Here is a 27,353-nt window from a genome sequence, read left to right on the forward strand (position 1 = left end):
GCAGAGTGACATGATCTGATGGGTTTTAAGAGAATAATTCCGGTTGCTTCATAGAAAACAGTCTGTGGAAGGGAAGGGTAGTAGAATCAGGGACACCATTTGGAAGGCAATTGTCATAATTTAGACAAGAGATTACAGAGGTAGAGAGGGTGCTAAAAAGTTTTCAAATTCTATATAGAGAGCCATTCGATTTGCTCAGAAATCTGGCATGTGGGAAATTTTGAAAGAACACAATTCAGCCCACAACACCCAGGGATATGATTTCAGAATGAGTAGGACCATCTCTCTTATTCCCTAAAAACCTGCTTTTATAATTGAAAAAAATTCTGCCTTCCTTCTTTTAGATATCAAAATGAAAATTCTGGAAGAAATAAAATTAGCTTCCTACTAATCATCTTTAGAGCAAGTTTTGATATATCGAAAAGACCCCAGGTACCCACGTAAAGAAGAGATGAGCTACACAGAGGAATGAGTGGAAGCTGGACACAGACTTCACTGAGACCAGCAATGAGCATTCACTTATGAGAACATATTTTCTTACCCTTCACATAATATTTGCACAGTACTTATTTATAAAAACAGGGGTTTTTTTGATGGTATATAAAAACTATTTTGCCTGCAACTGAGAGCTCTAACTAATGGTTTTATGAAGTAAACTTCTTTCCCCAGAGTTGTATATATTCTTTTCTCAATCTTTTCCTATTTGTTAAATAATAAATGTAAAGTGCATAAGCTGAACACCTTATATTATCAAGAATTGCATTTATAAATAGAAAAATATGCTAAGCTAACTGAATTTTACTAGTTCTACAAATATCTAGGATGAATAGTGTTCAGAACAATTAGGATATTAATTTCCATAGTTAAAGGGAAGTGCTTCTTTCTCCAAAACAAATTAACAGCAATGTCTCTAAGCATTTATTTAGCATGACTAATACTATAAAGTATGTAGTGGTGACACTTAAAATACCTAGCAAAGTAGAAATGAATGAATGAATAACGAATGTAGCAATAGTTTACATGAACGAGAATAATTTGCTTAAAATTTCCCAACAGAAGTGGCAGATACTCTGAGTCAAATTATCATATACAAAGTGCCAACACTGACATTACACTAATCTGATAAAGAATTCATGGCAATGTGCCCAAAAGGTGAGATAAAGTTTAGTGGCAGAACAAAGTCACACCCTCTAATAAAGAAAACATAACATTAAGAAAAGTGGGTTCTACTCTTCATTATGCTTTATTTGATTATTGGTAAGTTATAAATCATTAACTTGTTCTATAAAATAGAACTTATCTGCTCCATAGGATTTCATTAAATATAAAGTGACCATAAAAGGACTTTGAAAAGAAAAATTGTTATATGAAAAGAAAAGTTGTTATATTCCTTGGAATTAGAACTTTAATTTTAAAAATTAAAACTTTAGTGAACTTTTTTTTTTTTTTTTTTTTTTTTTGCGGTACGCGGGCCTCTCACCGCTGTGGCCTCTCCCGTTGCAGAGCACAGGCTCCGGACGCGCCGGCTCAGCGGCCACGGCTCACGGTCCCAGCCGCTCCGCGGCATGTGGGATCCTCCCGGACACGGGGCACGAACCCGTGTTCCCTGCATTGGCAGGCGGACTCTCAACCACTGCACCACCAGGGAATCCCCTTAGTGAATTTATTTTAACTGATGTTTAGAGACTGAAATTGCTAGATAGTTGCTAGAGCAATCATTCACCACTTTCTATAGTTATTTATTATACCTACATGCATTTATTATTCACCATCTTTTTCATTTATAATGGGTTTTAAGGACATAAAAATCCAGTGGAGTTTTTGGAAGAATACTTTATGATGAATACTTGATTATAAAACCCTCCTGCCTATTTAAGCTTTGTCTGCTTTTCTCTGATTGTATATGTATCAGTGGTTGAGAAACAGTACTTTAAAGAAATTTTAAAATTACAGCAGTAACTTCAGTTACTGAGAATTACATCAGGGTCATAAAGCCTGAGTCTAATTTCTTGTTTCACCACTAGCTATATAACTTTGGACAAATATTTCAAAGCATTAATAATTCCTTACATCCAAGTCTGTGCCATTCCCTCCATCTAAACCACTCTCCATCTCTATTCCTCAGCAGCTAATTCCTACTGATTTTTTGGTCTTCTATGTCACTTCCTCCAGGAAGTCTTCTCTGAACCTGAAATCTGGGTTAGGTGCTCTTCTGATGTAGTACCATAGTATTCTGGACCAATCCTTTAACACAGCACTTATTCCATTGTGTTGTCTGTTTGTCTACATTTCCTACTAAACTGGAAGCTCACTGAGAACAGAATATTGTTCATGATTTCCCTAGCACCAAGCACAGTGCCTGGCGTGTAGTAGGTTTGAAAATTCAAGCAGAGGTAATTGCATATCCTCGCAAAGATACCCAAATTAGGTGACACTGCTCTCTTTTCAACTAAAGATAAATGAAAAGGCATGTATCAATGTTACATCTCATTCTGATCAAATTGTTCTTTGCATCTGCCTGCTTTCTGAGTGTCCCTGACACCTCCTTCATCTGCACTTGAATCCTGTTCACAACACCCTCACCATTTACTTTTATTGGGGAAGTTATTTTATATCCCACTCTGATTTTTTTTTGTTCTAAAACAGGGATGCACTGTTAAACATATCTCTAATTACCGAGAAAAATTCAAAGTACTAAAAGTCATCTTATTTTCAACTCTATATCATTACATCATTCTTAACAAGACTATAATATTGCACTGTTTTGGCCTAATTTCAACAACTTCAACTTCTAATATTAAATAAAGATGATAAATCTTCAAAGGAAGATTTTGAGGGCCTATCTGAGCAGTTTATAAGAAGAGCATTGGTAGTTAATGCAGAGGTTATAATGCCAGGTTGATGCCTGGTAAAGAACATGTTGTTTCAAATATTCACTGTTTAAAATGCATATATAATTACAACAAAAAAATCCTAAAATTAAATCAAAGAAGAGTAACATAATGTTCACATATACTCTGCAAATACAGCCTTAGAGAAATCCCAAGCTGCTGACATACAAAACTAGAACGTGTAATAGGTACAATCCCATCTTTAATCCTAAACTGTAATATCACCCTCAACAGGCAATATGTGAGTACTTTTATCATAAATGTCATAGGTTCCAAAAGCAAAAATACATTTCAATTCAGTGATATTTTGTTTAAGACTTTATCATATTTTCAAACATCAAACTATGCAATTTAGCCCCAATGAGTCTCTTTTATCTCACTGCTTTAAACCTGAAATCTTATCTTTCACTACTGTGTTCTTTGGATTACATTACATGGAAAAGGTCCTAAAGGAAGACCAAAATCAAAAATATTTTGAAAAAAAAATCTCTGTATAGTAAAACTGATCTTGGTTCATTATCTACTTAATAGGGAATGCTTGACAAATAAAACTTCAAAAAGTTATTCTTGGCAAAGATGTTATAATGAAAACTCAAGTATTCAGATGAGCAGCTGATTAGATGACTCTTAAAATCCTGTTCAACTCTGAGAGACCGGGATTTAGGTCACGAATCAATTTAAGGAACTCTATCTGCTGAGTAAGTTCCTCGTATTTCTTATAACAATAGCAATATTGGTAGAAAGAAAAGCCCCACAGCCAACAGGGGAAATGGTACTTACGAATATTGTGTCAGCAGTTCCAAATCATTATGCATGTTGATTGGATATGCTTCACTGAGTTCAAACAACTTCTCCAGGGCCTCATAAATGAAAATGATGCAAATAAGAGAAGCAAAAGCTTCTTCAGTAAACCGGGTGATATAGCAGACAAGGGAGCTTGCATCAGTGGCCACAAGTATGATACACAGGGTTGCAGTCCAAAGTCCAATACTAGCTCTTAAAGATAGGTATGACAGCCCATATTCTCTAGGAGGGGGAAAAGAACAGTGGAAAGAAGGTCATTTAACAGCTTGCCACCATTTTAAGTAGATGGAAGTAAGTCTAATTCAGGAAGTGAAAGTAAATAAGCTTCACATCCCATGAGTATCTAAACTCAAGACTTTGTCTAAAGGGAACACCTAAGGGTACAAAACTCAAAGAGGTTTCTCAGTGCTTAGAGCTGAATATAATGTTTTATAAATAATACATAACAATATACATCAATATTTTACTGTTCCTTTATTTCCATGGAGAGACAAAAATGGCAAACTGAATCAAATCAGCAACTTCTACCTCTCCCAGCAGATCTCCAAATGTGATGTTGGAAGAAGATTAAATACAGTAGAGAAATAGAAAGGGGCTGAGGGCCAAAAGTATATAACACTTACTTGCAAAATTTAAACAAAATCTTTTCAAACACCAAAACTGGTCCTGTACTGCCTAATATGGTAAGAGGCTGTCCACCAAAGAGAGAATAGGCTATCCCAGTCATGGACGCTCCAAAGAGAGATTCGATTGCACTCTGTGTAGAGATATAAATGATTCCATTATCTAAGCTGTGCAGGCTGCGATTATAACCGGGGAGAAAATATGTAAAATACATGGGTCTTTTTTCCCTTTGCTATGAAGGGCCTAGCAACCTTGGGCAGGAGGTGGGATAGGAGGATAAAAAAAAGGCGGCAGGCGGTCAGCAGACTGTGAATGGTAGTGGACAGGGATATGTCCTCTCCCCCTTCCTTATCTCACTTTTCTTTTGCTTACTAAAAGTTTACATGTATTCATAATAAATGTCTGGCAGAAGCATGGCCTATATAAATAGGAAAATGGACCTCTTATGAGGCAAGAACCAGAGGCTAAAGCTAGCCTAGGACTGGGGGGCCAGGGATGAGATCAGAACCTTGTGTAAGATAAGAATTAGTTGTTCTGAGATATTCCACTCCCTGATTACCAGTTCCATTAGTCATCTAGGAAATTCGTATGAACTTTGTCTGCCAGACCATACATCAAATCTCTCCTCATAAAGGAAACCAAAATTAAATGCAGACTCATCTAACTATGAATCGTAAAAGCTGATTAAGTTTCAAAGTTCAGAGAAAAGCATGATACATACTATTCGCCCTTCAGTCGCTTCTCCTAGCAGTCCTCCAAATGTGATGACGGGAGACATACACGCGCAGTAGAGAAACAGAAAAGATGCTAAGCACTGCAAGCTGAAAGCATCTCTGAAGTCACTCCAGAAGTATGGAGCTTTTCTTTTGATATCTAAAATAAGTCCCCCAAAAATCCTAAGACAGGGGGGAAAACACAATAGTGACATACAAATATAAAAATCACATAAATCAAAATGCTCATTTGCTTTGTTGCCAGGTCACAGTACAGGTTTTCCATCAGCAGAGATGAGACCCATATTAACATGCTAGGTTTTACTATGATGATCTACAGGAATGGCTTTGTACCACTATGTCACTTCAATCCCTAACCAAATATTGTGTCAACAGCCAAAAAAATCCTAGGTTCTCTCAAACAAGGTTCACAGCTGTTCATCAATCAAAATTCAAATAATGAGAGTTAAGGATTACTCTAATCTCTGTGCCATTTTACAACAACCTATTCCTAAAATCAGGCCTACCATCCTCAATCATTGGCAGTATTTTCTAATTGTTTACATTCCATTTAGTGTAGCAGAGAGTGAAGGAGGGAAGGTAAAGTGATTTTTGTACAGTCCAATAGTGAACATCAACTTAGAGAGAAAAAGTGGCATATAACCATGGCTCCAGTTACCCACTCTCTTTGTGAAAAAAAACCCTTGCCAAATAATACTCCAGACAGGCACTTAAATGACCTTATGGATGACAATACTTAGTAGAGAGACGTAAGTTCCAGAGTTGTTTTCATTTTTAGGAAACTAAGACAGGGACCTTACAATAAGCAACCTAGATAAATGTACTTTTGATCCACTATTGTCTAAACATATTCAAACATCTATCATTCACAAGACAATAATGACCTTATTTGGGAAAAATGCATATGTTCTAAATATATCCAAAAACCACATTAAAGCATTTGAAGGATGATTTTTTTTGGGGGGGTGGGGAAGAGAGAAGCATTAAATTGTGAAATATTGCCTAAAATCTGAGGACTGGAACTTTTTAATCTGTTAGGAATGAGAGCATTAAACAGCTATTCTCATTCTTTGAACATTTAATAACAATATGCAGATTTAACATTTGACTACCAAAAGCTCTTTGTGTTCTATGGGATAAAGATGTCATATTAAAATGAATAAGGCTGTGATTAAGTTCCTACATGGAGGTTAAAAAAAACCTATTATGTTCAACATACTGCCAGTATGCTAAATATACTTGGTTTATGGAAAAATATTAAAGTCTTGTTATTTATTTTCTAAATAGGAATATAATCTGGCAATCTAAGAATCACCTCAAAAATGATTGTTCTCTTGAGAAATAAATTCTGATTTGCCTTGAAAGATGTACCTCTTCAGAATAAATTCTATTATTTTTAATTGCCCTAATATAGGCACAATAGTAACATATTAGTAACTATCTTACTGTTATGTGAGTGATAGAATCATTATGTTTTTCTAGTGATTGTTTCCATCAGAGGGATGTGGAGTAGGAGAGGTTGAGAAGAATGAAATTTCAATTGAAAAAAAAGGACATTTAAAATTCAGAGAAGCTTGCAAAGAACCTGTGAAATTCACACACGCAAAGATCATCTTAGGTTAGGTTCCTTTACCTGTGTTTAGTAAAACACATACATAATTTTTATTTGGGGGATCATTTCTGAATGATTTGTTAACTTGCCAAAGTCACAATTCAGAACAGATTTAATCTACGAGTCTATTTATTCATTCAGTTATGATTTATACCCCACCTAATCCCCAAAAGAATTTGAGGTGGTTATGAACTATTACTTAGTAGTTAATATTTATAGGTTTGATAGTACTTTCTATTAGACCACTCTTTTCTAATTAATTACTTATTAGGGTATACATTAGTCTAAATAGCTGTTATATTACTGTGTCATAAACGTGCTTTTAGCAGCATAAATCTAAATCCGGAAGTGGGAGGTCATTGCAGAGAACAGTGCAAGAGCAGCCCAGATGTGCACCAGCAACTCCAGGAGAGCAGATGAGTAATGGATACTTCAAGTCATGTCAGCAACAGAATCTGTGGAAGAACTCTGGAGAAGCGAAGATACCGGATATTGGTGACCTGGGAGGATTTAGGAAGCAGTAAGGAAAAGTGAACTTTGAAAAAAATCTAAGCTATGTGGCATGTTACACCTGAGAGAGAGAGAAAAAAAAAAACAACAGAAATAAAAAGACAGCATTTGAAAATATGAAAGTAAACAGAAGGAGTAACAATGTTTCTAGTACAGGGAAAAGGAAAAAATTGTTTGAACCATCTCAAATTAGGTACGGGAGCCTGAGGAAGACATCTCCTCAGAGACAAAACATAGATAAAGGGAAAGAACGCAGGAGAATTAAAATGCACAGAGTTGTCAGGAACTGGAAAGTCATCTTAGAGGACACAGTGAAAGCAGTACAGGAAATGGCCCTGAGGGGAGAGGAGCACCAATCCTGCAAAGCCTCTGCAATTGCCTTCAATTATAATGGAGGCTGTGTGCACACATTCCCTGAAGAGAGACCCACCCAAAGGTTCTGATTTTCTGCTCACACATTTCTTGGAGAGAGACAAGCTGTCAAAACACCACAAAGAATCATTTTAAGAAATAAATTGAAGCTTTCATCTCTTCAAAGATGTGTGATTAGAAAAATAAATCAATAACTCTTTCAAATTACTACTGTAAAAATAAAAAATACTATTATATACATCCTACTTGCATGTAATGAGACAGGGTCTATAAGACTGAGTTCTTGGTATTTATTTTCATTTCCATCCTGAGCTTGAAGTTTTCAACAGGCTCTTTTGGAAAGGGCAACTGACAGTTTTCTTATTCATTCTAAGAATCTGTGAATGTGTTTTAATGCATAGCAATATGAAAGACTAGGTATATTAAAATGGAATGGTGTATTCACTGTTCTGGTTTAATAATAATGACAATCATTAGTAACTACAGAGAAATCAAATTAATTGGCATATTCATCCCCCAAAGAGTAGGTATCCAAAGTATAAAAACAAATTAGTTCTCAAAACAGCAATTCCCGACACACAAAAAAGGTATATATCATTCGGTCTTTGAAGTCCCATACAAGGGCTTTTCACTAACCTTCCAGTTCGCTGGAGTTCAGGTCCACTATGTCCTCCGTGGGGCTCGGCTTCCCCATGAGCTGCTGTTCCATTTGGTACAGCAGGAATCTTCCTCTTCTCCTGCGGGAAGTTTTTTTGTTTTGTTTTTGTTTTTGAATTTCAGGTGCTAGTTGTAAATAACAAAAACAATTTTTTTTCCCTTGAGGCAATAATATGCAGAGTGGCTAAGAACCCAGGCTCTGTTACTTGTTTTTTATATGACCTCTAGAAAGTTATCTAGCCACCTAAAGCCTAAGTTCCCTCCTCCTTTTACTGGTGATAATAACAGTACCTATCAGTGTGGTTGAGAGAATGAAATAAGGTGATGAACATTAATTCATTCTTTCAACTAATTATTGAGTTCCTAGTGTGTGCCATTCATTTTTATGGGATGCTATAGATGTAAAGGTGAGCAAGAAAAAGCATTATGTTAGTGGAGACAAACAATAAACTTACAATGTCAGGTAGAGATAGAGATACAAAGAAAATAAAGTAAGAAATGGGGACAGAGCGAGACCAGGTTTAAGATAGGTCGAGGTGAAGAGGTGTTAGTGGTGTTATATCCCTGGCCTAGTTCAACTGTTCAATAAGCATTAACTGTTATCATTAGCTATTTTTAAAATATATTTCCCTCTCTGATCCTGGCTCAGATCCTCCTACCCAAGCTTCTTTCCAACACAAAGCGATCCAAAAGACTATTGCAAAAGGAAGCTTCTAATTGAGCCAATGACAAATTAACTGAGGTTATGTAAGTGCTGTTTCCCCATAGGTCTATTCCGCCCACTTTTGTCAGTGACAGAGAGTTTAAAAAATCAGAAAATCGGGCTTCCCTGGTGGCGCAGTGGTTGAGAGTCCGCCTGCTGATGCAGGGGACACGGGTTCGTGCCCCGGTCTGGGAAGATCCCACATGCCGCGGAGCGGCTGGGCTCGTGAGCCATGGCCGCTCAGCCTGCGCGTCTGGAGCCTGTGCTCCGCAACGGGGGAGGCTGCAGCAGTGAGAGGCCCTCTACCGTGCAAAAAAAAAAAAAATCAGAAAATCCTACCTACTGGTGATCTTGGAGCACCCCAATGTGTTCAAAAGTGCTTAAAAGGACAATAAATTTTTTTTTTTTTTTTTGCGGTACACGGGCCTCTCACTGTTGTGGCCTCTCCCGTTGTGGAGCAACAGGCTGCGGACGCGCAGGCTCAGCGGCCATGGCTCACGGGCCCAGCCGCTCCGCGGCATGTGGGATCTTCCCGGACCGGAGCACGAACCCGTGTCCCCTGCATCGGCAGGCGGACTCTCAACCACTGCGCCACCAGGGAAGCCCAAAAGTGCTTTAAAGGACAATAAAAAAATTTTTAATGGTGAAATTAAACTTTTTACTTGACTGCCATTCCAAAATAGTGTAAACATGTAAACATGTTCTTTGTGTTTAGTGTAAACGTGAACAAGTGTGAATTATCAAATGATCTTATTACAATGGGACATTTAGATAAAATGGTACAGATTTAAAACATGACAAAAAATACATTTTGAAACGCACAAAATATAGGAAAGTTCATTGCTTAATATTTTGCAATTTCCTGGGTATATAAATAGATACAATGAATTGAAGTTCAAAGATAAAAGAGAGTATGTCCGTCAACTGGTGAAGGAATGGCCTTTACAGGTAAATTAACTATCATACAACAGTAAAGGGCTGTGATAGTGGCCCTCAGTACTCTCAATACCCAATAATCACCTAGGGAGAGATTTCTTAGCAAGCCTCGGAAGGCAAGTGATATTTGTTCTTCTGGGGAATTATCTCTGACTGCATAAATTAATTCATTGTTTTACAGTGGGAAGAGCTATACACTGATAAGGCAAGTGATAAGCCATGAAAGATATTTGTCATTCTAAAGTAACAATTTCTCAAGGAGTGGTCATCTTCTAGTAAGGCAAAAAGGTTTTTGAAAAAAGAATTGTGTATGTATAGTACCAATGAATATTCCGAGGAAAATACAGGAAATTTTTGTTTGTTTGTTTCTCAGACTTTTTTTTTTTTTTTTGGCCAAGTCGCGCAGCCTGAAGGATCTTAGTTCACCGACCAGGGATCGAACCTGGGCATGGCAGTGAATGTGCCGAGTCCTAACAACTGTACTGCTAGGGAAGTCCCCAGACGTTTTAAGTAAAATCAATAGGTGAGTAGATATTTGACTAGGCAAATTAAACAATTTATTAATTCAGTCAACAAACACTTATTGGGAGGCAATTTGTGTCAGGTTCTAGGCTGCACCACTGTATACCTGGGGACAAATCAGGCCTGTGGAGCTTATGTTCTAATGGGGAAGGCAAACAGTAAACAAGTAAAAATGTAAGTAAATTAATTCTATAGTGTGTTAAAAAGATTAAAAACCAGGGAGAGTTTGGGATTAAAATATATACACTACTATATATAAAATGGATAACCAACAAGGACCCACTGTATAGCACAGGGAACTATACTCAATATCTTGTAATAACCTATAATGGAAAAGAATCTAAAAAAGAATATATATATATATGTGTGTGTGTGTGTGTGTATATATATAAATAACTGAATCACTTTGTTATACATCTGAAACTAACACAAGTTTGAAATCAACTATATTTCAATAAAAATTAAAAATAGGGCTTCCCTGGTGGTGCAGTGGTTAAGAATCCGCCTGCCAATGCAGGGGACACAGTTTGGAGCTCTGGTCCTGGAAGATCCCATATGCCGCGGAGCAACTAAGCCCGTGAGCCACAACTATTGAGCCTGCGCTCTAGAGCCCGCGAACCACAACTACTGAAGCCCGCGTGCCTAGAGCCCGTGCTCCGCAACAAGAGAAGCCACCGCAATGTGAAGCCTGTGCACTGCAACGAAGAGTAGCCCCCACTCGCCGCAACAAGAGAAAGCCTGAGTGCAGCAACAAAGACCCAACGCAGCCAAAAATAAATAAAACATAAATAAATTTTTTAAAAAGATGTCTTAAAAAATTTCTTTTAATAAATAAGTAAATAAATAAATAAAATTTGTTTCCAAGTTTCTTCTGATATCGCCAACGTGAATTATTAGAAAGAAACGTTGAACAGATCTGCTTCTTCCTTTTGGGGATTGAGAGAGGTTTGGTGGATTTAATAAGATCCTTGAGATGTCCATATTCATGTAGCATTATGTACATGCCAGATTCTAGAGAGAGATATGATATCAAATGGTTTTTTTCAAATGCAGAATATATAATAAAGAAAAAATAAAGAAATAAAAACTATGGAAAAGTAAAAATTTAGAGCAGACTAAGGCGGGGGTGTGAGGTATAGGGAGGAGGAACTGGGAATTACAAATGGAGTGTCATTTGAGAAAAACTTGAGGGAGTCAAGAGAATTAGCCATAGAATAACTGGGGAACAGCCAGGCAAAGAACAGCCAGTGGGATAGACTTAAGGCAGGAGTGTGGCTGCAGGGTTTGAAGAACAAGGAGGCGGGAGGCCAAGGAGAGGAGTGAGCAAGAAAGAGACAGGAGACGACTGAGAGGTGAAGGGAAGCCAGACTCTATAGGTTTAGTAGAACATGGTAAGTATTTGGCTTTTATTCTCAATGAAATGAGGCGCTTTTGCAGGATTTTAAGGAAAGGAGTAGCATGACCTAACACTCTGGCTGCTGCGTTGAGAACAGATTCTAGGGGCCAAGGGTAGAAACAAGGAGACTGGTTAGGAGGCTATTTCAGTAATCCAGGAGAAAGATGGTGGTAGCTTGAACTAGGGGGGTGGCAGTGGCAACAGCGAGAAATCGTATAATTCTGGATAAATATTGAAGGCAATGCCAAGAGTATTTCCTGGCAGAATTGAAGTCAGGTATAAGAGAGAAGAATAAAAGTTTCTGTTTTGGTCAATTGTAAGTATGGAGTTAACACTTATTGAGATGGGAAGGTACAGATGGAACAGATTTTGAGAAAAGATCAGAGTTTCTTATATTCTTCAGGAAACATTATATTGCCTTTTATAATATAAATGCAAAGATGTATATAGGTACAGAAATAATGCAATCTATAATTCAGTTCCAACTTTGGCATGTTGAATTTTAGATATCTAAAAGACACCCAAGTAGAGACACAAGATAGGCATTTGGATAAGTAACTTGCAAGTGCAAGGTGAAAAATAAATTTGGGAGAGGATTTAAAGCTATAAGATTGGATGATATTACCAAGAGAATGAGTGTAGAGGAGAGAAGACCACTAAGGACTGAGCCCTGCATCACTTCAATATAAAGAAATCAGAGAGAAGAGGGGCAACCAGCAAATGAAACTGAGGAGTCACCAGTGAGGTATAAAGAAAACCAAGAGTGTGGGGTTTCAGGAGTCAAAGAAAAGAAAATATATCAAGGAAAAGGGAGTCATCAATTCTGTCAAAGGCTGCTGATTGATAGGCTAAATAAAATATAGACTGAAAATTGACCTTGGAATTTAGCATTGTGAAGGTCTTTGGCGACCTTCATGTAAGTAAATTTTAGTAAAGTGATGGGGGCAAATGCCCTATGGAGGTAGGTTCAAGAGAGAATTGAAGGATAAAAAAGAATGAAATCTTGCCATTTGCAACAACATGCACGGACCTAGAGGATATTACGGTAAGTGAAATAAGTCACACAAAGACAAATCCTCATACAATCCCATTGATATGTGGAATCTAGAAAACAAAGCAAACAAACAAACAAAACAAAAACAGGCATAGACACAGAGAACAATGGGTGGTTGCCAGAGGGGAGGAGGTGTGGGGATGGGTGAAATAGGTGAAGGGAATTAAGAGGTACAAACTTCTAGTTAGAAAGTAAATAGGTCATGGGGATGTATTACACAGCATAAGAATGTTGTCAATAACACTGTAATAATTTTATATGGGGACAGATAGTTATTAGACTTACTGTGGTGATCACTTCGTAATATATTTAAATATCGAATCACTATGTTGTATGCCTGAAACTAACGTAATATTGTACTTCAACTATATTTCAATTAAAAAATGAGAGAATTGGAGGAGAGGAATTGGAGGCAGATAGTACAGAGAACTTTTCTGTTGCATTGGGTTATAGAAGGGAACAAAGAAATGGAAGAGTAGCTGGCAGTGATAGTGGCATTGAGAATTCTTTTTTTTAAGATTCACAAATTAACAATGTTGTTTGCTAATAAAAATGATATAATACAGAAGAAAAGACCTGATGATATAGGGGAGAAAGAGGAGGATTGGGGAGTAATGTTTTTGAGTAGGTGTGAAGAGATGGGATCTACTGCACAGATAGAAGGCTGACTTTGGATAATTCATCAATAGTAATATATGGGAAGGCAGAGAATGTAGGTGCTGGCAGTAGACAAATATGGTTTGGGGAACCTACAGAAGTTCTCTTTTGATTATTTTAATTTTCTTAGGGAAGTAGGAAGCAAGTCAACATCTGAAAGTCAGAAAGCATGTGCTGAAGGTTTGAGGAGAGAAAACAGGTGTGAGATAATAATGTAGAGAATGGATTGAACTTGGGAAGTAGAGTATAATGAACTTGTGATACAAAGGGCCTACCTGAGGTATGTGGTCATGAATTATATGAGATTAGTCAATGTAGTTGTATGTTTTCCTTCAGCCACTCTCAGCTGCATCAATGGAGGTATAGACCAAAGAAATGAACTCACACAGTGTTGTGGTTTTGACAAGCAAGTAAATGGCATGAGAGAAAAGCAAGGAAGTTGAGGGTATACACAAGGGAGTGATTATAATGACTGGCACAATGTTCTAACAGTATTTTCAAGGGTATCCCTTGAGGTGACTGTTTATTCTTCTCTTAACTGCAAGTAAAAAGTATTTAAAAATACTGTGATTCGCACATTCTGGAAGAATAAAAACCATGGAGGTTATCCCATGGAGGAAAATATTATTTGAATGAATAGAAGTCAGAGTGCTTAATTTATTTCAATTCATTTTAATCAAAGAAAACATAGTTTCATAGTATCTATTATTCAATTCCAACATACATTTAAAAAATACTAATGTAAAGAAACACAGAGTGTATCTAATTCAAACTCATTATATAAAATTGTGTTGTCTAGCATTATAGTAACTAACTACACATGGCTATTTAAATTTAAGTTAATTAAAATTAAAAATTCAGTTCCTCAGTTGCAGTAGCCAAATTTCTAGTGCTCAGGAGTGGCTTGGCTTATTAGATAGCATAGATATAGAACATTTCTATCATTGCAGAAAGTTCTGTTGGACACACTGATATAGAACACCAGTACAGAAAGGTTATGGCATCTGTTTAAGATCATACAAATAGATAATAGCAGAACCCAGGTGCCTTGATTCTTAATTCAATGTTCTTTCTACTACTGCCTCTCAATACCCAGAATCCAACAATTAATCCTGGTTTTAAAGTCTCATAAAATTAATTTTGAAAATACAAAGCTCCCATGCCTCCACTTGCCTCAGAAACATCATTTCTCAAAGGGAAGGTGCTTCAAAAATGCTTGACTTTAGGGCTTCCGTAGTGGTGCAGTGGTAAAGAATCTGCCTGCCAATGCAGGGGACAGGGGTTCAAGCCCTGGTCCAGGAAGATCCCACATGCCGCGGAGCGACTAAGCCCATGCGCCACAACTACTGAGCCTGTGAGCCACAACTACTGAGCCCATGTGCCACAACTACTGAAGTCCACGTGTCTAGAGCCCATGCTCTGCAACAAGAGAAGCCACTGCAATGAGAAGCCAGCGCACCGCAACGAAGAGTAGCCCCTGCTTGCCGCAACTAGAGAAAGCCCGCACGCAGCAATGAAGACCCAACGCAGCCAAAAATAAAATAAATTTTTAAAAAAATGCTTGACTTTAGTTTTAATGTTTGAAAAGCAAATTGGTGTTAACAAGTGAATTTTAAGGTCTCATATTCAACATATTAGTATTTTCACTAAATTTTTCCAAATAACATCAATTAAAGAGATTCTTTCTTATTACTTCAAGAAGCATTATACTGCCTTTGCTAATACTGTAAGTGCAAAGGTGTATGCAAGTACAAAAATAAGACCATTTAAACCGTTAAAATTACTCTTTAAGCAACTTACTTTATTTTAGTAGTAGATCACCTGAAATGGTTAAGTAGTACACCTGCTCATTTACCCACCTCTGGCTAACCAGAAAAGCTTCTATGTCTAGAGCTGGGTCAATTAGGCCATCTGTTGCTTCAACTAAGGCAGCACAGTCAACTACTAAGGCAGCTGAACTCCACAGGGACAAGAGCCAAAGGCAAGGCTTGGGTAGATGACAGCAGAGAGAGTTGGAGGAGGCAGATTCAACAGGAATAGAGATGGCAATATGAGTGGGCTTAAGACATTTGGCCACCACTCTCAACAAAGACATGCCTGCAATAAGAATCTCACCCCAAACAACAGCAATGGTCTTTATTTCTATCTTTCTGCATTGTATAACAAGTAAAATGCACATTCGATTTTTATAGGGAGAATTTTTACAATTTTCACACCATATGCCCACACAAAAGTAATAGAAACAAAAGAATTATTTAAAAAAATTCTTCAAATCATAAACGTGATTAGCAGAAACAGGGAGTTTTCCATGCAATATGACTAAACCATGCCTTTGAATTTTCCTAACACTTGCCAATTTCAAAGTGATGTATCAGAATATGGAAAGACGGTAATGAGCTTTTTCTCAAGCATATTTTCTATTTTTATTAAAATTTCAATTTTCCTCCAGTATAGTATGTGTTAAGGTGGGTCTAAAATCTTTCTAGGCATATGAGACTGTCATTTAGTAGAATATCATCAATACACCAAATCTGTGTTGAATAGGAAGAAGGAAGATCTTACAACTTCATATCCCTGCCTTTTTAGAGATTTATTAGGTTCTGGTACCAATTCAAATGTGGTGGGAAATTTAACTCATTTCTGACACTATTTACCCAGAGATAGCATCAGTTTCCACAGGTAGAGGGCTCAGTCCTGCAAGACTGCCCACCAATCAGACCCCATTTCAGGTTGTTGCTGGTGCTTCTGATCAACTGGCTATAAATCTGAGGGTTCCCATGAATCCCTTCTCAGGTTCAACTAATTTGCTAGAGTGGCTCATAGAAGTCAGAGAAACATTTTATTTACTTGATCACCAGTTTTATTATAAAAGGATATAACTCAGGAACAGCCAGATGGAAGAGATGCATAGGACAAGGCATGGGGAAAGGTCAAGGAACTTCCATACCCTCTCCAGGCACACCAATCTTCCCAATCTCTATGTGTTCACCAACCCCGAAGCCCCCTGAACACTGTCCCTTTGGGGTTTTGTGGAGGATTCATTACACAGACATGATCGATTAAACCAATGGCCATTGGTGATTGAACTCAAACTCTAGCCCCTCTCACCTCCCTGGAGGTAACTTCCAGGGAGTAACCTCATTAACATAACAAAAGACATCTTTGTTGCTTTCATCACTTAGAAAATTCCAAGCATTTCAGGAGCTCTCTGCCAGAAATAGGGACAAAGACCAGATACATGTTTCATATTATAAATCACAGTATCACAGAAGTTATCATTTAAAGCATTTGAATCTTTGGATTGGTTATACTATTTTAGTACATATATTAAAAACACAACAAAATGATGGTAGTCTTAAGAGTATTTTCGTATATACATACCTGGGAAGGAACATTTTTGGGAGGCTCTATTCGAATGCTTGGATCCCATTCTCCAGGAGGGAGAACAGTAACCTGATCCAGAAATTCATCAATTCCTGATACCAAGTCGTTACGATCTTTAGCTTTGTAAGCAACATCATGAAATACCTAAAGAAGGAAAATAATCATTTATAGATAAAAAACAATTATAAAATCTTAATGTGTTCTTTGTTTTCATCTCCCAGTTATCTCACATGTGATTATAACAATTTGAATAAGAAGCTCTAACTAAAGAAGTTTTTAGTGTAAAATATTATAGCTTAGTTTATCCTATGATCGCACACACTTATTTTTTCTTAGAATGCTAGGTGAATGTTGAAATTTCTGGTGGCAAGAGTAAGAAAAGGGAAAGGAGGGGCTTCCCTGGTGGCGCAGTGGTTGAGAGTCCGCCTGCCGATGCAGGGGACACGGGTTCATGCCCCGGTCCGGGAAGATCCCACATGCCGCGGAGCAGCTGGGCCCGTGAGCCATGGCTGCTGAGCCTGCGCGTCCGGAGCCTGTGCTCCGCAATGGGAGAGGCCACAACAGTGAGAGGCCTGCGTACCGTAAAAAAAAAAAAAAAAAGAGAGAGAAGGGAAAGGAGGATAGACAGAAGCTCATTAAACTAGAATGGATGATTCAAGTTTGGCAAACATTGTTTAAATATGTGTAAATCAAACTTCCTGAAAAAAGCCCTTGCTTTAAAATAGAGATAAAAATTTATAGAACATATTAGAAATTTTAACAACATTTATACCGTGGCATAAACTAATGCTAACCATTGAATAAATGATGGACTAATCAATAAATGATTATAAGCCAAGTAATTATATAAAAGTGAAATTGGATCTTTACCCACATCCCACACAAAAAGCAATTCTAGGTATTAAAAACTTAAATATGAGAGTTAAAGTATTAAACTCATTGGACAGAATATAGAAGGGTATATTTATTACCTCAGGGTAAGCAATAACACAAACCTCAAAGATTTAGTGTCAAAACAAAGCACATAATTTTTGCTGTTCTTCAAGAGAGAGAAAAAAAAAAAGAGGTGTTCAATAATGTCAAATGCCAGTAAGAGATCAAGTGACATAAGTACTGAACACAGGATAGTATATTTCGTAAATGGTGACCTTACAGAAAGCAGTTTCAGTAGAGTGGTGGTGACAAAAATCATACTGTAACACACTGAGATAAATGAAGTTATGATATTCAGGACCAAGTAGAGATCAGTCTTTCAAAACTGTTGAGATTCAGATTCATTCAACATTTCAGTGGTACATGCTATGTTAAGGAGTAAGAAATTTTAAGGATGGGAAAAACCTGGACTTTTATTTCATATGTATTTCTTAAGTAGCTACTATATGTTGGGCATGTTTGCTAATTGAACAGAACAAGTCAGTGTTGACTTAAGAGCTAGGTGATAGAGAAAATTGTTGGTGCAAAAATCCAAAACAAGAAAAAGAAAAATAATCCCTTGATTTTGCTTTGGCCTTTGTTTTTATAAAACTATGTTATTTATGTTAATATACAATGACTTTACTATTATTTTAAAATAAGTTCACAAATATACATTTTAAAATTCTCAGTTTTCAGTTCTCTTATGATAAATATCAGCATACTTATCTATATAAACAAAAGCTCTTTGGAATGCTTAATAATTTTTAAGACTATATAAAAGGATTAATAAATTGGTAGTAGCACCAATAAACAAAATCATATGATTTCTTTCTAGTAATGCTCAACAGGAAGGAAGAAAATAGATTACACTGACTCAAGATAAGGTGTTGCTAGGATGACTAGAACATTCAGTCATTAATTCGTTTAAACAAAAATTTACTGAACCCTGACTGAGGGCCAGACACTACCTTAAGTTTGAAGATACAAAAGGAAAAGACAGTCTACCTACAAGAAGTTCCTGGTACAGACAGGAAAAGAACAAACAGAGCTTAGTCAACAAATATTTATTTGAGCACCTGACAAAATCAGGGAACAAAAATGAATATTAAATGGTAACTGCTCTCATGGAATTTACAGCTTAATAGGGCAATACAATTCACCATTTTCTTAACTAAAGTAAACTGTAAGAATCAACTTTTTTTTTTTTTTTTTTTTTTGCGGTACTTGGGCCTCTCACTGTTGTGGCCTCTCCCGTTGCAGAGCACAGGCTCTGGACGCGCAGGCTCAGCGGCCATGGCTCACGGGTCCAGCCGCTCCACGGCATGTGGGATCTTCCCAGACCGGGGCACGAACCCATGTCCCCTGCATCAGCAGGCGGACTCTCAACCACTGTGCCACCAGGGAAGCCCAGAATCAACATATTGAATTTTATTCTTAATGAGTATAATTGTTCAATGTATTTCAAAGCAGTTATATAAGCAGAACAATTTCTCCACCTGGGCTTTGAACAATAAAAACTTTTTTTCTCTTTTAAGAGTATTTAAACATTTTTTTTAATATTCAATGAATGTACTATCATAATTTAATTTAAATGTCCTATTATAATTAACAGCTCTCATTTTTGGAGTAACTTTCTGGCTGAGTTTCTGCTTCTCTATCCCACTGCTCACAGAGAGTTAAACAAATTGCCCCAAAGCTAAGCTCTAAACTTTCAAGTCTAAAGGATTCATGTTTGAACCTTCATTCAAGAGCTGATGCTTGTTCTCAAATTAGGTAGTTCTCATTTACCAAGGAAATAGATGGAAGTCCTTTCTCTGCTCTCATTCTAAATCTAAAATTTTAAAACCATGCATGTTTCTCTGTTGTTCTATGTCTACTTGATTAGTCAATAACTTTGGAATTGACTCTTTTCTTTCCAGAAAATCTTGACTCCTAATTGGGGAAAGGAAGTGTTAGGAAGAGAGATAACTTGAGTATTTATGCACAATATGCTCCTCTCACCACATAAGATGTCCCATGCCCCAGAGATATCTCAATGTAATATCTTAATGTCTTAGATGTGGAAACATAATATACCATGAAACATATGTGCATGAAAGTGACAGTAGTTAAATTATGACACAGTGTCATTTATTTTTCAATACTGTAAAAATTGCAAAATATTAATCAATATGGAAACACTAAAAGTAAAGATACTGTCAGTGCCTTCTCATAGAGAGTTCTACTAGAACAGGTTTGTGGAACTCATGAAGCCCTTTTGTCACTCTCCTGTCTTCTCCCAGATTTCCTCAACAGAATATGTTACTCTTTATAGTAGGCTAAGTAGTGTCTTCTCAAAATATGTGTCCACCTGAACTTCAGAAAGTGATCTTATTTGGAATAAGGGTCTTCGCAGATGTAATTAAGGATCTCAAGATGAGATCATCCTGGATTAGGGTGGGCCCTACATCTAATGACATGTGTCCTTATAAGAAACATAAAGAGACAGAAAAGGAGAAGACACACAGAAACACAGGGGAGAAGGCCATGTGAAGACAAAGGCAGAGACTGGAATTTTGCTGCTACAAGCCATGGCATGACAGGAGCCACCAGAAGCTGGAGAGACAGGGCAAGACTTTCCCCTAGAGGCTCCAGAGAGAAGGTAGCCCTGCTGACATTTTGACTTCAGACTTCTGGCCTCCCAAAGTATGAAAAAATAAATTACTTTTGTTTTAATTACCCAGTTTGTGGTAATTTTTTATGCATAGGAAACTGATACACTCATTAAGTTGGTTCTTTCTGAAACAGATGAAAAAAATGTTTTTCTTCTAGCTTTTGGTTTCCTATGTGTAAATATCAATAACTAATTCATATAAAACAGTAAACATAATTTGAACAGATATAATAGAAGAATTAATATTGAACCCCAAACACAAGTTCAAATTTTCAGATTTCATAAAACTAGGAAAAGTTATATGTAATACTAATTAGCTCTTTTCAAAGATTTCAAGTATCAGAAGCCATGTATTTCAATAAATACATTATTAAATTATTTGGATGATATTCTAGAAATGTATAATCTCTTTGTTATTTACTACTGACTTTTGAATTTATGTCCCGTCTGTGATTTTTGCATATGCTCTTCTTTTACAATAAAAACAATAAAATAATAAAAACAGATTTTCATAACATGTTGTAGAATCCAAGAAACCAGTTATATGATACTACTTTTTATGTTTATTTTTATGATCTTACATTTCTGAGACGTATATCTCTTTGAGAAGCTGATGAAAGCTTTTTCCAGTCCAAGAAAACTACACACAAATTTTTGTACATAGAAAAATTTGTGGGCTGTATCAGCGATCACAGGCCTCTTGAAATCTTCAGCTCCTCTAATGGTTAAAAGACTCCCAGGTTAAAAACATCTACATTTAGGCAATTATAAAGAGAGTTGATAGACGTTGCATGGCTTTTGGTGTCATGTATACTATTCAGATAAACTGACATTGTATTTGGTTTTTTTTGAGACCTTAAAAGTATTTTGCCCCAAACAAGACCTGCAGTGATATTTACAATGGTGATCACTTTGGCAACACATATGCTACAAGGGGAATATTAATAAATACATTCTAAATGTCACTAAATAACAAATTTTCTTCAGAGTATGAGGTTTTAAAATGTTCATGTGTGTGAATTTATTACCCCTTTTCAACAAATTTTTCCAAAGGAAATTTTATAGTACAAGCATTTAAAAGAAGGGGAATTCAATACAGAGAAATCTGATTCACAGAAAACTGTCATGAATACAGAACTCCAAAAGTTAGGTGTACCTAGTAAAGGGAAATGTTCCCAATGAACTTGAATAAATACCTCATCTGTCATTAGGGTTGCAATTGATCTGCCAATCTCATGGTACTGTTGCCCCTTTCCCAGGGGTCCCAGAAGAATGAACAAAAATCTGTAATTAAGAAGAAAAAAACACAAATGTTTCAAGGTAGAAATAAAAAATAATTTTAGTAGTACAGAATCACTCATCTCAAAGGAATTACTGAAGATAGGGATTTCGATGTAAAATAGTTCCATATTTTTCCACAGGTTATTATTACAGGTTTTCAAATATTTTATGATGTTTCAAAATGACTCATGCTTGAGATCCTTGAGCAATTGGAATCGTGGCTACTTTGCTCTGTTTCCTTCATTTAGTTACCTATCGTGCCCACACAGTTGTTAGTGTGAATTTTTAGGATTCTATAATCCTTAGAGGAGAAAGTTGAGAAAAGTAAAATCTGATTAAACCTTTCTGAATTGTAAGAAAGAGAACTCACTGATATGTAAATTGTAGAATTAGTTAGAAGGGGGAAAAGGTAATACAGTAGTATAAACAATGAAAGAACATAGGGTCAAAAAACCAGTAGGTGTACGTAAATTTACATTAAATAGAAAAAATGATTGCCGGGAATCAAAGATCAGTTAGGATAAAAAAAAAAAACTATTAATTCCAATGCTGCAGGAATAAAAGTAGCAGCTGAACTGTGACATCCCATCTCAATTAGGTTGAAAGTCTAGCAAATACATCATCACAACTGGAGCTTTTGAAGAAATCAACATGTGTTTTAACTTTGGAGGACCAGTAATTGTCTTATCTCTGAAAAGGTCAATGCTACAGGGAAATTGTGAGAATTTTAAGATGACCTATATTCTGTAATATAACTCTACAGTATTCATTTGTTAAATGGTTCTTGCTCTTGAACGTGAAGACTAATGGCTTTTTAAAGTGTGCTAAAATAGGTACTACAATTCTACCTTTCATTTAGTTATAAACTTTAGAGATTGTACATGTTTTTACATGATGCATATATTACACAGTCTTAGAGGATGTGACATTAACTTTTTGTGTCAGATGTTACTGAATCCAAGTCAACTTCTGCTATACAGAAATGTCTACTATACATTTAAAACAGGAATAATTTAGTGTGGTGGCAGATGCTTTATCAAGTATAGTACTTTCAAGAAACTTCCTAACCTATGTACATCCTGCTACTTTTCAGGTTTCTATTCCATGGGCTATTTATAAAGTCCTAAAATTATTTTCTGACATTTTTACTAGGTGCTACTGTTATATACACGGTGTGCCCTTTTGTCCTCCTAAGAAAGGATAATTAGGAACCTTGAATGGCTTTCTTTATTTTATTTGTCTAACTAATCTTCTTCTATTTTTCACCTTTCCAAACTGGTCTAGTCTTTTAAATCTCTCCTCATACAGTGACTCTACTGTGCCCCTAATTTTTCCTCCATTGTTCTGTAGACACATTTTGCTATGTCAGTATGAAATGAGGTCACCTAAACCTTTACGGTTTTCAAAGTGAGGGTATATAACCCCATTACGGCTTTTCTCTACTCCTGGGAATTTTCCTTTTCTTTCCTTTGAAACACAAGAGCTATCATTGTCATAAATATCCATCATTTACTCAGAGTTCATCGGATACCTTCCTAAGTGGTAGAACAAGAATGCACTGCTTGGAAGATGAAAAAGAATTTTAATCTACTAAAGTAATACCTCTATGGTTAGTAAGTTTCACATCTTAAATCTGAATCCCAAATTCCCAGAAACTCTGAATAGATTACAGGGTGTAAATAGAAAAATGCAGCCTTGATCATACAGTCAGAGGCCACCTTAATGCGCCCAGTTCATCCTTCCCCTTTTTTAATAAAAGTTGGTATGTATCAGAAGTCTCAGTAGCCCTCCAACAGGATGAACAGACACTCCTCTCTATAACCTGAATTGGTAACTAGCTACCTGCCTCAAATCTGTTCTTCCACAGATTCAGGAAGAGGCACTCAAACACTGAATCCCCTTCCAGTCAGCTGAGCTCTAATAAAATGAGGCCTCTCCTGACTAAACTATTCCATATTTTTGGAATATCTTAACCACAATCAAAACACAGAGTGATGTAAACTGCTATGTTTTAAGGCCAAAGGTCCACAGAAGAAACATTCTACAAACCCAGTTGCCACAGCACTGAACTTTTCATCAATTTAACTTGGCTAAGGCATTCAGTGTTTGGACGAGGAGGCATATTAACAGCATCTGAAATAATTATAGCATCAAACAAAGGGCAGCAGTCACGTAGGAAATGGGGCCCTACATAGATATGTTTTGCTATAGGAACAGGATCAGAGTAAAAGGCTGTCTATATACAGGAAGCGCATTTGATGGAGGGAGAAGGAAAGAAAACAAGGTCCCCTGGAGGAATTGCTAGGAACCTAATGTTCTGTAGACAATATTCTTTTTTCAATTTGCCCATGGACAGTCTTATCTCTATAACATAGAGATAAAGAATAAACAACAAAATTCAGTTTGTATTGTGGTAAAGTTGTTAGTTTTTATGTACAGCTGAATGAAAAACAAGTTCAGGTAATCAAATTAAATTTGTACTTTTGATTCAGATTCAACCACAGTACCATGATGCTACTACCAATGATTCTTAAGACTCTATGTATGTGAAGTATACTGTGCCTAAGATTGAATCTTATAGTACATTAGATACAGCAGGTAGTATCCTAATGACGGCACTTACATGTACTCTGAGGGCCTACTCAGTCAAGCATAAGGCAGGCCTTGAAAACTTTGATCTTTTTAAGTACGATCACACTCATATACAGGATCCCACAGTCTAATGCAATCTTTGAGAAAAGCCTAATACTTTATCACTTTTCACCAAAATTGTAAGAAAGGATTTATATGGTGATATAGACCAGGGTAGGAGCATGCCTAAAAGAAAACACAGAAATTTGAGAGGAAGGAGGAAAGGACTGAATAATTTTTAAAGCACTTTTTGCCCTCCTCCACAAACAAGAAGAAACAATAGTTTTGTCGATTACACTTTAGTTTCTAGAAAAAACTCTCAGAGGAAACTATATTTACACCTTTTTTCCCACAAATAAATGGCTTAAGAAAAGTGCAAAAGATGCTCTTATACTTTGTACCTGGTTGGGATTGGGACTTCAGCCAGTCCTTGAAGCAGTACAGCTGGAGACAACCTGACAAACGCAACTACAGTTCGATCCAAAAACTCCAATTCCCCAACTAAGATGTTTGAAGCTTCAGCACCTGGAGGAATCTTCTTCATAAAATGCAGATCAACCTGAGATCATCACAAAGTAAAAAAAGGTAAATCAAAATTGGAAAAATTTGTTAAATCATAACCTAGCACAGTATTTCACACATGGTAACCCATCAATAAATATAGTTTAAATAAATATTGCTTATATAAATATAGTTTAAATAAATTTAAAAATAGTTAAACATCTTACTTGCCCTTAAAAAAAAAACTTTTTTCTTTTACCTTGTATTTTTCTAATTTGTCATTAATACGTTGAATACTCCAGTTTCTCTATTCAATATTTTGAAAAGATTCTTTTTCAGCATCAGTAATTTTGAAATTTTCAGGGAGAAAGGAGTATGTGTTCAATTAAATGAATATACTTTAATCTTAATTTAACTAGCATTTGTCAATAGATTTAAATATTTGCATAGTACATTATCTTAATTTTGTGCACAATACATTTCAATGAATTAATATTCAAAATATGCCTATTTCAAAAGAAATATAATCATGATTCTCCTTATAGTATAAATTATATGACTTTAGTCTTCAACTTTATCTTCATTGTTCTATATCCTTCACATTCTCTACTTGGCTTGATCAATCTTCAATTTTAATTTCTCATCAGAGAATTTAGATATGGCAGAGCAAAGGAAACAAGAATAAAAATATTAACATTTGGAGCTGCTGAAGAGCCATTGTTGAATTTCTGATATGAAATGTCTGTGACTGAAATGAATGCACACAAAACAAAAGTATCATTAACAAAAAAGAAATGCTTGGAGTAAAGGGTGAAGTCTGAAAATGAATGTAAAATATTCTTAAGCATAAATATCAATTTTCATACAGAGAGCCTCAGTGAAAACCAAGCAGTGATTTTAAAGTCAATTTTACAAGGCCTATTTCTTGTTTCTAATTCATTTGAGTTGCTTTTAATGGAAACCTGTTTGCAGGGAGAATAATAGTTTAACTGCTGTAATAATTGTTTTTATGCTCTCATATTAATGAAATGGGGACCAAAGATCAAAGTGGGAAGAGGAGAGACAGAGACAGAGAGAAGGAAACGAAGGAGAAGGAGAAAGAAGGAGAGAGAGGGGGCTGAGGGGACGAGGAGGAAGTGGAGGGGAAGGGAGAGGAAAATTAACAGGAGGAAGAAGAGGAGAGAGGGAGAGAGAGAAGAGCTCTGGCAAATACCATGAGGCCAACAAGACCTTTTTTTCGGTCAGATATTTCTTCTGCAAATTTAATGATTTGAGAATATTTTTTCCCAGCAGTTTAAAATGAAAGAAAAATTAAAACTTTTAGGAGGAATACCTTAGGATGTCCATAGCCAGACTTTAGTGACTACATTAAATTTGTTGTTTTCTGAAATCAAGACCACAGCACAGCTATTTAGAAGGTTTATAACTACTTAATTTTCTGTAAGATAAGGGAGCCACAAAACATGAAACCCATTATATGAAGTATACATTTTATCAAAAGGATTAAATATAAAAATAATCCACAGTACTTCACTAAAAATATCAAATAGAAGCAATGTTCTATTTAAAGAAAAAGATTATAAATTCCAAAGTTTTTAACCTAAAAATTTGCTTCCAAATACAAATTTGTAAGCTCGTAATACCTATACACTATTAGCCCTGTGAGAAAAACATAATAAAGACTTACGGAGATAAGTCTCTCAGAGCCTAAAAAAGTAAACTATTAAGTTTTCCCCCCCAATAGAAATAACAATTATGCAATGTTAATACACTGGAACAAAATTTAAAATGAGAAAATAGCTTATTAAGAAAATATATAATTGATAATCAGTGTGAGTCATATTGGTAACACTTGTCATAACTCTAATGAGAAGTTTCAGTTCAACCTGGAAAACTTTCTGTGAATTCATTTATTTCTTGACAAATGCCATAGCCTTAACTATTAGCGTCTGTACCTCAGGCAGGTGGCAATTATACACATGACTGCTTTAAGATTCAATTTAATTAAATCAAGGAGTACCAGTATGCTAAAATAGCTTAATTTTATAAAAGAAAATACATGGTCCTTACATATTATTTTTTGCATTATACAATACCTAATATATCATTGATTGATATCTGTTACTGAAAAAATGCATTAAATATACTGAATTTAATTTCAGGATTAGCAAATTTACCTTGATTTAAAATGTAATAAATTATAGTTAAATAATATATATCTAGAGTAGTCATTATATTATACTCATTACATTATATTATTCTTGGAGTAGTCATATATTTGGGGGTAATAGATTATATAACATATTATCTAATTATATTATTATATTATACAATTATATATTATATTATTCCTGGGATAGCCCTGTATATTTGTATTTGTGTTAACATACGATTCATAAAGAACCTTATTTGGCAACCTAACTTTTAATATAACAAAAGATCACATTTAAGGACCACAGTTTAACCTTTTATAAAACTACAAATATCAAAAACAGCTCTGAGGAATTAGGTTGACC

The 27,353-nt window shown here is 35.9% G+C and overlaps 1 protein-coding gene across 9 annotated transcripts in view; it reads right to left on the reverse strand.

Moving 5' to 3' along the window:
- Positions 1-27,353, reverse strand: part of SLC4A10 (solute carrier family 4 member 10) — a 312,233-nt gene that overhangs the window by 86,082 nt on the left and 198,798 nt on the right. For all 9 annotated transcript variants that reach the window (XM_067741735.1, XM_067741734.1, XM_067741740.1 and 6 more), the window contains 7 exons: positions 24,738-24,895; positions 21,621-21,708; positions 16,854-17,000; positions 8,184-8,284; positions 5,041-5,215; positions 4,319-4,452; positions 3,672-3,917 (listed from right to left, as the gene is read on the reverse strand). In XM_067741735.1, the coding sequence (XP_067597836.1) occupies positions 3,672-3,917; positions 4,319-4,452; positions 5,041-5,215; positions 8,184-8,284; positions 16,854-17,000; positions 21,621-21,708; positions 24,738-24,895 (1,049 nt within the window). The remainder of the gene's footprint in view (positions 1-3,671; positions 3,918-4,318; positions 4,453-5,040; positions 5,216-8,183; positions 8,285-16,853; positions 17,001-21,620; positions 21,709-24,737; positions 24,896-27,353) is intronic.

The sequence above is a fragment of the Pseudorca crassidens genome, chromosome 6, assembly GCF_039906515.1.
Source record: "Pseudorca crassidens isolate mPseCra1 chromosome 6, mPseCra1.hap1, whole genome shotgun sequence".
In the NCBI taxonomy this organism is placed as follows: domain Eukaryota; kingdom Metazoa; phylum Chordata; class Mammalia; order Artiodactyla; family Delphinidae; genus Pseudorca; species Pseudorca crassidens.